The following is a 12435-nucleotide window of genomic DNA, read 5'->3' on the forward strand; positions in this document are numbered from 1 at the left end:
CAGAGGCTCTGATCACATGTCATCATATGGAAAGTTAAACATTGATCTGAGACCACTTACTGTAAATGGGATGAAATGAATAGGCTTTTCATTTAGTGCTGAGTGGACAGAGTCTCATCCAAACACATCAATCAGGCGTCTGCAAAAAAAAAAAACAATGTCAGGACATAAAATGCCAACAAGATTATATCTAACGTTGACTGTTCTTTTATTTATTTGTTTATTTCTCAGGCTGCATGTTGGACGGACATTCTTACAACAGTTCTGTGTCGTGGACAACGTCCGCCAAACCCTGCGTAACCCGACGGTGTCAGGTACGTGTGCATGTGTTCGAGTGTTGTTGACATATCTGACCTCTGAGGAGTGAAGGACAGATGGGTGGAAGAAGGGACAGAGTAGGGAGAACCTTTGGGGTAAAGGAAGGAAATAGACAATGCAAAGGAAGAGAGGATGCGAGGAAGGAAGGAGTAGCTAATGAAAGAGGAACACGGACAAATTGAAATAATAGCATGTAGTATAACGAAGGTTATTTTAATATGCACAAACTAAAACGTTTGGTTTTCTTCCTGGTTGTGACAGGAAGGTGTCGTGACAGAGGCAGAAGTGCAGTGTGTCGTCCACTGCAAGAATCCCAAAATCCACCCGAAGAAATGTTGCCCCACCTGCCCGAGTGAGTAGCATCATGATTGCACTGATGATTTCACTGACATTTAATAAAAAAAGATGTTTTAAGTTTCCCTCAGTTCAGGATTTTTTGTGACAAAATTTCAGTCCTCAGTATTTGTCCTCTGATGTGTTTTTTGACCAGCGTCACATTTAAGTGAAAATGTACTTTCATGTACGTTTAGTTATATGTGTAATATGTTCATAAGCCCAGTTACAAAGTTACGTTTTTATCCAAAGCTACCTGAATTTAGTTGTTAACTCATTTTAACTCCTTATGCTCAAAATGGCTGCTGCAAAGCGTCAACAAAGTGAAAGCTGTGATTATTACTGTTTTTTTCAGCCCTTTTGCCTTTTTTTGTGTCCTGTAATTTGTTTAATTAGTCGTACACGTAGTATATATGTGTATAATGTTACTACAGTCTTTTTATGTATGAATTAAAATGTGATGTGTTCATCAAATGAATGCGATTAGTGAAATTAGTAGATGCTAATCCTAAAATTAGAACTCTAGGCTGTTTGTTAGAGAAGAAGGGGAATACTAATAGCAGCAATGGACAGGAAGTTAGACAAAAGTTAGCTAAAAGATTCAGTTTCTTACAGCAGCTTTAAGTAAAAAAACTTACAGAAAATACACTGAAAAACACAGAGCTTTAACTAACGATTATTATTATATATATATAATAATAAGATATATATTATATTATATACTCGTTTGGTCTGTAAAATGTTGAAAAATTTTGTTCTCAGATGTTTTGTCCACAAATTATTAATTTTTTTGTCATATGGCGCAAAATAAATAGTTGTGGCCCTATTTTATCAGCTTTATTCTTTCACTAGACAATGAATAAAACATTGCCAAGCATTGATTATGATAAAGATGCATGCGTGTGTGTGTGTACATATAACTAATGTGTGTTTTATGTGATGTCTGCTTTTGCAGCTTGTATCTTTGAGGGTCGTCTGTACAAAGAGAAGGAGGAGTTTAGTCCAGAGGGAAAACCCTGCATCAAGTGCACCTGCACTGTAAGTACACACACACACACACACACACACGCACACACACACACTCCTCTGTGTCGCCCTTTCCCTCTAACCCAAATAAACCCTACAGGTGCGTCCATTAACAGTGCAGGATTAATGTGTTGGCACTCAGCTGGCGGTGCCTGTAGGTCTGTTAACACCTTTACAGATGTGCAGATGTGTGGTGGCGCTCCCTGCTGATTCTGAAATATTGTGCTTATATTCATTCATTTGTTACATCCTATGTTGTGTCTCTGAGCATACAAGGGCAGATGGTTATCCACGTAAGAAAGGAGGACGACACTAGATTTCAGTTTTAGTCCTTAATCACACATTGATCAGTTCATTTTGAAGCTTGTAAAACACCTTACCAGTCAAACGTTTTAAAGTTGGATCTCTCAGGAAGTAAAGATACTTTAAACTTGTAGACATGATGAAGAAACTGAGCTGTGATATGTTGTTCCAGGGAGGACGGACTCTGTGCATGAGAGATGTGTGTCCTGTCCTGTCATGCCCCGCCCACCTCAGCCACACCCCACCTGGACAGTGCTGTCCCAGATGTCTTGGTAATTATTTTTTCTTCTTTTTTAAATAAATCTATTGTGTTTGTTTATATATATATATATATATATATATATATATATATATATATATATATATATATATATATATATATATATATATATATATATATATATATATATACATATATATGTAGCATTGTAGAAGGATAGTTTGTCCCAGTTTCATGAAATAAACTCTAAATGTAAACAACTTTGCTGTGTGGTACTTTTGCCTAAAGGGATAGTTGAGAATTTTTGAAGTTGGATTGTTGCACACAGGTGACTTCACTCCTTGACTTCAGTTTTCAGCAACTTAATAAAAAAGCTTACCTAATCACATCTATATTAGTGTACACCATCTTGAGAATTAGTTCACTGCTCAAAAACATGTTGGGCAAATGCTGCTTTTGTTAATTCAAAATTCCAAACACAAACTCAGTGACCTAGACACAGAAGACCAACAACCCCTGTGTTCTGTGAGCTAAAACTGTCGTTTTTGTCAGTGAGTCTGGTGGATTTAAACATGGAGATAAAACGGTTGTTTCTGGTTAAACAAAAAGATTCTCGTTTTAGGAAACACATTTGCCCTCTGTTGTTTCTTACTCTGTTCCTCCTCCTCCTCCAGGTCAGAGGAAGGTGTTCGATCTGTATTTAGGCAGCTGCCTGTTCCACAGTGACGTCTATGAGAACGGCACTTCCTTCATTCATGACAACTGCACCACCTGCACCTGCAAGGTACCCGCCTGGATGCTGAACACATAACCAGCCGTGTTCACTAACAATCCAACCCATATTTTCTTATTCAAAGGATTTGTTAATAAAGAAGTATATAACACTTTATTTCCTTGGAATCCCACCTATGGTCATTTCCTTCTTTCTCCCAGGATTCCACAGTGGTGTGCAAGAGGCGGTGCTCGCGGGCAGGGAGTTGCCAGGGCAAACAGTGTTGTGAGGAGTGTTTGTCCTACGTGAAGGTGGAGGAGGTGAAGTACTGCAGAGTCCGGAACAAGATCTACAGGGTGAGAGAGAAGATACAGGACGATGGATGGATGGTGGGATGGATGGTGGGATGCTAGACAGAAGATTTGACATAAATGTGAAGATGAATGATTGACTGTATCATGATTACGACGGTTGAAATGGACGCATGCTGACATCTCTGCGCGTCTTCTGTCCTCCAGGAAGGAGACATGTGGTCATCCGTGAACTGCACCCTCTGCGCCTGTGTGAAAGGAAACATCGAGTGTCAGCCCAAACAGTGTGTACCAATCACCAGCTGCCCCTCGGTGAGTGACAAGGCCAGACGGCCAATCACTGCCCTCGATATTCTGTTGCCGTCTGAAACATCTTCATTAAAGGTTTTAGCACGTTTGCTCGCAAACTCTGGGAAACACGGAGGTCACATGGGGGTCGTATGTCTGCTGCTGGGTGATGGAGTGGATTCCACACATACCGCTGGTCCCCGGCGGTCACACGGTCAAAGGCAGTGTTAGCGTCGGTCCAAGTTCACACACCTCCGGTCTTAATAACAAGCCCTCACCTGTCGTTAGTGGTCGAATGACTGGAGGGATGAAAAGGGTGAAGGGTGAATTTTACTTTTTGCTTGTTTTACTTGCACACAGTAGCATTTGCATGTAGCATTTGGCATTTTGGCAAATTATTAAAGATCTAATATGTAATTATCAGCTTCACAGGGAAAGGAATATTACTGATTGTTGGTCTTTTTGGCTCTAAATGGACACTGTGCCATATTGAGGAAGACCTAAAACTAGTGATTTATACCCTAAACCTCTCAAGAACATATTTAATAAATCAAATGAGAAGTAAGCTCTTGCATAGAAACCAGTGGTGCCCCCTGATGGTCATTCATAGGAATTACAGGTTTCAGGCACTTCCACATTGGCGTCACTCTCAGAACCCAGATACTGTGTCCAGTTTTCTTTACATTTCAGTTTCAATTTGTACAACAGATGAAAAGTCTCCTGTCTCTGGGGACGCTGCTGCGAAAGAAACACGGGACAAAGCCGAGTGAGGCGGCGTTTAAAAATCCAGTGATGGGATGTGAACCCTGGTATCAGCTGTCATGTCACATTTACACACTCGCTAATCGCTAGCAGTTTCATCACTGATGTTTTGACGACGGCAAAAACTGTCGGAACATGGTGACGCTCCCTGGCAACCGGCAGCGTGACTCTCTCTCTCAGAGAAAGGTCATCACAGCCTGTGTGGAACACACACACACACACACTGTTGTGCCGGCATCCTGCGGTCAGCGGTGGGTCAGCAGAGTGTGTTGTGGAGACAGTGTGTCTCCGAATATACCTTTGTCTGAGTGACGTTTGAGTGACAGCAAAGAAGAGTTTCCCTATATTTAGGCCCCCTGAAAACCAATATCTGTCACTGTGTGTGTGTGTGTGTCTTCTTCAAAGAGAAACAGGAAGAGAGAGAGGGAGAGAGAGAGAGAGAGAGAGAGTGCCCTTTGTGCAGAGGTTTAGACTCTGAAGTGTGTATTGAGTGTATGGAAAATGTCTGATGTGATGACAGACACGGTGTGTGTGTCTGTGTGTGTGGGTGTGTGTGTGTGTGTGTAGCTGTTATTCCTTATGTTGTGGGAACCTAAATCTGTTTACACGGTCACATTATCACATTATGGGGACTTGTTTCACCCCCCCCCACCCCCATAATGTAAATGACTACATTTTAAGGTGAAAACGTGTTTTAAAGTTAGGTCAATTAAGGTCAGGGTTAGGTTAAGGTCAGTAGTAATTATGGTTAGGGTAAGACTAAGTCAATGTAATGTCCTCTGAAGTCATAGAAACCAGTGTGTGTGTGTGTGTGTGTGAAGGGCTTCCCTGAGGCAACAAAAAGTAGGTGTGTGAACGAGTCCTCTGATCACACACACACACACACACACACACACAGAGGGTCCTGTTACACACTCAGCGGTTGAACTTTCTTTCATTTCGCTCTTTCGTTGAGTTTGGATGATGTAAAAAAATACTTGTGTTTTGTGATGGAAGCGCTCAGTCCTGACTTCCTCTCACCAGATTCAGCAACTTATCTCATGTGTTTGTCACTTATGCAACAAATGACCCGAGGCGATACCTTAATCTCTGAAACTCCGCCCATATTGACTTGTCTTTTTTTTCTTCTTCTTGATTTTCCTTTTGTTAGGTTGCTTTGCAGCCTCGGCAGTTGTTAGTAATACTAGAGTTGTGAAACTAATTGAAGGCGTCCAGAGCCGGCCCAAAGCATAAGCGAACTAGGCAGCTGCTTGGAGCCCCCATATTAAATAAATCTAGATATCTTTAGATATGTTTAGATTTAAATATATGTGCAAATGTGTTCTAAGGTTGAAAAACCAATACTATTAAACTGGTTTACTTAAATAACACATTATTAATGCAATTTAGAGTGTAACATTTGTGTCAAGTAATAGTCGAGCACCGGCTGATGGGAGGGGGGCCACCAAATCAAATTCTGCTTCGGGCCCCCATAAAGGCAAAGGTCGGCCCTGGAGATTATTGTGGATTTATTATAGAACCACTGTACCTTTAAACTTTAAAATGTCAGTTATTTCCAAACATCCTGTTTGTCTTCGGTCAAAAGCAACCAGACTTTTTAGGTCTCAACTACATATTTAAAGAATATAAACTGTATGTTATAAATACAAAACTGATCTCGTGTCTAGAATATCAAAATGTGAAGGATGGGGACCTTTTTTGTGATATCCATTCTGTATTTATATGTAATTTACATTTTTATGTTACATTTTGTGGTTCTTCTGTTCATCATCCCTGTCATGTGAACATGATATCGGAAGAACACTTTGATGTACACATGTTCTCATGAACTGATGAGGATTTGGTGGTCAAAGGTCAAGGTCACGCAAAAAACCCTTTCTAATTTGACACAAAGACTAATTTGTGATCACTCAAGGGAAGTGAACATGATTTAACTGTCACAGGTGAAAGTTTAAGGCCACCGTAACGTTCTGTCACTGTGTTTGGGTTGTTTTCTAACACTCAGTGTTTCTCGTCTCCTGCAGAATAAGATCCTGAACAGAACCGGCTGCTGTCCAGTTTGCACTGAAAGTGAGTAAGTCCCTCTGAGACCTTCAGCGTCCTCCTCTCCAGAGTCTTCAATCACTAAGAAAAAGTCAAAGATTGAAGTGTCTTAAACATGTTCACACTTTAGTGTAGATCCAGCTTTTAATTTTTTTTTATTCGAGACAATCACGATACACTGAAAATAAATTGGACTCTTCAAGGCAATGAAAATACATGTCGTTCCAGCTGCTGTTAGCGTTTCCCATGAAGGTCTGTCCAGACTGTGGTTTGCCCTCGGGTCATTTTTACTTGGGGTTTTGGCTGCGAAATGCAACGAAAATCCCCAAAATGGCCGTAAACGTACCATTTTATGACTTCAAAGGCTCATTGACCTCACTTCACCATAATGTAGAGTTTAGTTTGGTTGAGGAAACAGAGGCTTTAGATCCTGTTTCCATTCTGGAGTCCAGCTGATTAGTACCACATACAGTATTTCTGCATTTATCATAAATGATGTCTTTGCTGCATCAGCATGTTTCCATGTTTCCTTGGAAAACCCTTCCAATGTCGGTTGTCTTCCAGGACAGGGACCCAACCACTGTCCTACCGCGGATACTTTTTTTTAGCCCTCTTTTTTTCCCTTCCATAACTTATTTCTGTTTCTTCGTGCTCGCTGCAGAGCCTGGTGTGTGTACAGTGTTCGGCGACCCTCACTACAACACCTTTGACGGCAGGACGTTCAACTTTCAGGGGACTTGTCAGTATGTTTTGACTCGCGACTGCGGTAATGTCCCTGCTGGAAGTCCAGGGAATAACATCAACGTCAACAGCCCCGACTCCAGCTTCACGGTAAGACAGAAGTTTAACTGGAACAGTTGTTGTCCGACTGAAGCTTAGATGAATACATTTTTTTTTTCAGTACAAATAAATATAGACTAAAGACAATAATTTGGGATTATTGAAGTGGGGTTGTACGAGGTGCTTCCCTTTAAATGATGCTAACAACTTCACCTTTAATTCTTCGCGCAGGTGTTGGTGAAGAACGATGCGCGGCGGACTCGCTCCTTCTCCTGGACTCAGTCAGTGGAGGTGAGGTTGGGAGGTCTGACCCTCGGTCTGCACCAGCACCTCACGGTCCGGAAGAACGGCACCCGCATTGCTCTGCCCTACCACGGCCCCGGGGTGCACATCGACCTAGACGGATATCTGCTCAAACTCACCACCATCGCAGGTCAGCACTGAGATACACTTCTTATGAACATGTCTTATCAGTTTTATGACGGAATTAAAAAAAAATCCCTTTTTCTCTTCCATTTTTTGTATGACCCCTTGAAAAATTACAGTTTCCTCATCATAAGTGGACCTTGAGTTAATATTTTTGGCATTAGCTCTCATCTCAAATTAGTGTTGCTATGCATTTTCCAACCCTAAAATGAAATTTTCTTCCATTCAGTTTATGATTGTTGTTTAAACATACTACAAAAATATAATTCATATTTGATATGTATATTTCAGTCTGAAGTAGTTTAAGACTGACTCATATAAGGTGGAAAAAATATTAATATATTTTATTTTTACAGCAGTTTTTGGGAAGGTGACATTTTCTGCCACTAGGAACAAATTAGTAAGTTTTTTAAAGGAATGCTTACGTTTTAAAGGCTCATTCATTCATTCAAACATCTAAAGATTTGGCTGTCTGAAACGACGTTGGCATTGCTGTTTAGCAGTACTTCCACATGAGGGCAGCACACACGCAAACATAGTAAAGGTGAATGAGGTTATGATCTTGTATTTATTAAAATATAAAAGGGGCCACAATGTTGTTTATTTCACGAACCTAATGTTAAAATGTCCATGGTCATCTCAGGACAACTATTGGTTACACTGCCCCCAACAATTTCTGGTCATATTAATTTCTTAAGCATCTGTATGTTTTTAGAAGACGACTAAATGAACAGAGAGTATTGACAAAAGGCTTTATCCAGTTTTGTTAAAACTTGTAGTGAAAATAAAAGACAAAGTTTTATTCACCTCCACTGGCAGGTCTGGAGATCACATGGGACGGCGACAGTTTCGTTGAGGTCGTAGCCGCCCCTCACCTGCGCGGACGTCTCTGCGGCCTGTGCGGCAACTACAATGGCCAGAAGCGCGACGACACCATGGGAGGCGACGGCCAGTTCAAGTTCGACCTGGACGAGTTTGCCGAGTCGTGGCGAGTCGACGGAAACGAGGTGTGCACCCAGCAGGCTCTGCCTCGCCGGCCTACGTCCTTCCTGTGTCCCGGCAGCGTCAAAGTCAAGTTCCGTGCTCACAGGGAGTGCCAGAAGATAAAGTCGTGGGAGTTTCAGAAGTGTCACCGGGTGGTCGACTTCGGCCCTTTCTACAGGTGAGGACAGAAGTGTGTGTGTGATGTCATGATGAAAACATTCGTCCAAACTAATGTTTTAAAACACGTCCAGACTTCAGTGTGTGTCTAAGAGTTTGCTGGTTGGTAAAAGTTGAAGAGGAAGACGACTGTGACAATTAAAAACATGTGTTTGATCTTATTAATGCAACATCTCAGGGAAAATTTGAGGAAATTTCTTAAACTTTTGCTCAAATGTTTATTTACACTCATGAATTAACTCATATTCTGGTAGTAAGAGGTCATGTGTGAAAGTGTTATCTTAAGAACACCTTCAGGGAATATTTAACTGTTAGAATTATATTGTTGTTGTTTTTAAAGTAATGTCAGTGTCTGTCATACTCTATGTTCCTCGCTTCATCTTTATTATCTGGGTTTTGCAGGAGCCTCAGTAGAAACTAAGAGCTGGAGAAAGAAAACAGATATAAACTGATCAGAACCAAACTGTACATCTCTCATCCTCATGAATAAACTAAATACTGCCCCCTGCAGGTCGTGTGTGACGGACATGTGTGAATGCCCGGTCCATAAAAACTGCTACTGCGAGTCATTCATCGCCTACAGCCGAGCCTGTGAGAGGGAGGGAGTGCCCGTCCTCTGGAGGGCCGACACCGCCTGTATGGGTGAGTGAAAGACCAAAAATACCACTTATTCTGATGATTAAATACCACTAATTCCTTTTTTTTAACTGATTTTTTTAACCAAACCATTTCAAATAATCAATAATCGGCAGATTATCAAGAGTTCAAACCACTTTTAACTTTTCAAAATTCAACATTTTTGAACACTGTATGGCTATTGGTTCTGTAGTTCATAGCACTTCACAGAATGCGCACCTAATAAAATCAAAGTGTTGTTTGCAATCCTCTCACTTCCTGCACCAATATCTATAGAGAAAATCAGCATTTTTACATCACGGCGCACAGGTGTCGTCCATTCACTGCTGCCTCCATCATTAAGTTCAAAGGTGTTATTTTGAGAGTTGGGTGTTTGAAATCGTCTTGATTTTCATTTACCTGAGTGACATAAACTAACCAAACATGACAGCGTTGAATGTTAAAAACACTGATTTTCTCTCTGGGATTTGATACTGGAGAGTGAGCGGTTTACAAAGTCACACACACTTCAGTTTCCAGTCGGTAAAGGCTGTCTGATAAACCAGAAACATACAGTATTCCTATAAAAGCATACACTTTTTACTACTGTAGGTGAGCCATGTTTTCATTCAGAGTGTGCCTGTCTGTCCTAAACTGGTTGTAAGTACAGTGTTGAACTATCCCTTTAATAAAGGCAGATACACGTGACAGTATTCATGTTTGTGCATGTTGTCTTTTTTCTCGCTCTAACCCCTCGACACTCATCAGGCCATCCTCCGATCGACGACTAACAGCTCTCACACCAGATATTTCAAAGCTGACGCGCTCATTTTTAAAGTGTACGACCTTCTCTTCCCTCCCATCAGCGACCCAGTGTAAACACGGCGCCGTGTACGACACCTGCGGCCCGGGCTGCACCAAAACCTGCGACAACTGGAACGAGATCGGACCGTGCCACAAGCCCTGCGTGGCCGGCTGCCACTGGCCCGCCAACCTGGTGCTGTTCCAGGGCCGATGCATCAAACCCATTTCCTGTCCTGGCCGGTGACCCTTGTGACCTGGGTGGGAGGGGGGTTAGGTTAGGTTAGGTTAGGTTTAGGAAAAGGGGAGGGTCATTTAGTTTCATAAATACACGGTGCCCAACTTGCCAGGAAGAGTTTGGGTTTGGAGTCGACTCATCGAGTGCCGCAGTGGTGATCCTCAAGCACTGCGTGATTTCATGTACTGTTACGACACCAGTCGCCGCCACAGAAGGTCAATGCTAATGCTAGGCTTGGTAGAGAAAGAACTCAAGTCTCAAGGGAAAACCGCTTGGAGGTTTAATGCTCTCTGCTGTCTGGGGAAGGTCCGGCGCGTGATTACAGACGCTCAGGAAACAACCAAGGCCGATGGACTCCTGTTTGAGCCAAAATGGCGGCCAGCGTTTCTCTCACAAACACTCGAGCGAGAGTCAAAGCAGAGAAACAAACTGTCTGACGCATCATATCAAACTGTCCCCGTGATCCTCGTTTCATACTGTAAGCTAACCAGATTTATATGAAAGACAAAAATGCTTTTATATTGTTGTTCTAATTATTATTATATTATTATAATTATTATAATTATTATTTGTTGTTGATATTGTTAATTTATATATTAGTCAAATGACATGTCGTAGAAGGAGCCAGAATCGCGGATATAATTGAGTTCTAATCGATTTAAAGGGAAACAGAAGCTATTTATGTATTTGTAGTGTTACTGTTGTGTTACTGTGACTCAGTTGTTGCACCATCGCAGGGAAAAAGTACTGTATTGCGTTTCTGCTCCGTGTACAGCTCGTTGTGGTTCGTATCAAACTGAAGGTGTTCATCTAAAGCATATATGTTTCACTTGACAACGATTATTTAAGACCAGCAATATAATCTTTTTATCAAAGTTACACTTTGACTTTTTTGTCTTTACTCTTTGGAGCCTTGAGATATTTTACTGAACAATCGGCGGAGAAGAACGTCTGAGGTCGCTGGTTCAAATCCCTAAAAAAAACAAAGAAAGGATGGTGACTTGCCAGACAGGAAAAAAATGAAGTCAAGTATTGATAACAACTCATCAGTCTGAATTTACGGAATTTTATGTTCATTTAAAGTTGGTTCACCCGACTCAGGCTTCCTGCAGCAGCCTGGATTTAAATCCAGTGTTGTTGTTTTTTTACTTTGATTCAAGTTTGCCCCCTCCTTTCTCTCTCTCTCTCTCTCTCTGTTTCTTCTCCTTTCACAATTTTCCCATTTAATGGGCAAATGCCTGAGAATATCCTTTTTTAAAAATGAAGTTAAAGTCGAGACTGAACTGAAATAAAAGTGTAAAATCACGTTTAGTTGCTTTTTGTGAGTTGGCAAATCATATAAATTCATACCAAGAGTTATTATGCTTGAAGTGAGACTGCCCCCAAAGTTGATTATTTAAAATTTTTAAATTTCAGGGTTGCCACATCTTCGTTGACATCATCTTAAGGGACTTTTCAAGGACTTTCCAGGACCAATTTCCCCAAATTCAAGGATTGAATGTGCTGGGAGGGCGACTTGTAAGAGCCACTTTGCCCATGATGGCGTCCACTTTTATTGATTTGCAGCACGCTCTGCATCTGAACATGTGATTGTCCTTGGGATCTTGGTCAAAGTCATTATTTGTAATTTTTCTATGGTGAGATCTAGGAATTTTCATTTCATCACGTCGTCGTTTGCTCTCTCTTGCTTTACGTTACTCGCTCATTGTTCTGCACGGAGTCTCACGTTAATGACAGAGAGACAGTGGACAGTGTCCACAACAGCGCTAGTAATTATGACTCGATGCTTGTTCTGGCGTTACTAACATTTACTTAATATCAACTTAACTTCTTTCTTGCACAAAATTCAAGCACTTTCAATGACCCATGACATTTTCAAGGGCCTTGAGATTTTTTTTTCAAATGTAAAACCTTCAAGGATTTTAGTACCCAAGGGAACCCTTTTTTTTATAATTATTACAAGCCTTTTTCATAATTTCACGCTCAGCAAACTCCTTCTCATGAAAGAAAATCTCTCTGAACTTGACAGTGAAATACTGCACATTACTGTTGCCATAGTTACACCATGTCCCTCGTCAAATAAAAAAAAGAATGACAC

The 12435-nt window shown here is 41.2% G+C and overlaps 1 protein-coding gene across 2 annotated transcripts in view; it reads left to right on the forward strand.

Annotated features, from left to right (window-relative positions):
- The window catches only part of bmper (BMP binding endothelial regulator), a 32993-nt gene extending 21777 nt beyond the window's left edge, over positions 1 to 11216 (forward strand). For both annotated transcript variants that reach the window (XM_044033123.1, XM_044033122.1), the window contains 13 exons: positions 232 to 314; positions 580 to 670; positions 1607 to 1689; positions 2153 to 2252; positions 2875 to 2984; positions 3134 to 3268; positions 3431 to 3535; positions 6298 to 6343; positions 6978 to 7147; positions 7328 to 7529; positions 8342 to 8684; positions 9195 to 9325; positions 10165 to 11216. In XM_044033123.1, the coding sequence (XP_043889058.1) occupies positions 232 to 314; positions 580 to 670; positions 1607 to 1689; positions 2153 to 2252; positions 2875 to 2984; positions 3134 to 3268; positions 3431 to 3535; positions 6298 to 6343; positions 6978 to 7147; positions 7328 to 7529; positions 8342 to 8684; positions 9195 to 9325; positions 10165 to 10346 (1781 nt within the window). In that variant the 3' untranslated portion in view covers positions 10347 to 11216. The remainder of the gene's footprint in view (positions 1 to 231; positions 315 to 579; positions 671 to 1606; positions 1690 to 2152; positions 2253 to 2874; positions 2985 to 3133; positions 3269 to 3430; positions 3536 to 6297; positions 6344 to 6977; positions 7148 to 7327; positions 7530 to 8341; positions 8685 to 9194; positions 9326 to 10164) is intronic.
- Positions 11217 to 12435: the final 1219 nt, after the last annotated feature.

Source organism: Solea senegalensis, linkage group LG9 (assembly GCF_019176455.1).
Source record: "Solea senegalensis isolate Sse05_10M linkage group LG9, IFAPA_SoseM_1, whole genome shotgun sequence".
NCBI classification, from domain to species: domain Eukaryota; kingdom Metazoa; phylum Chordata; class Actinopteri; order Pleuronectiformes; family Soleidae; genus Solea; species Solea senegalensis.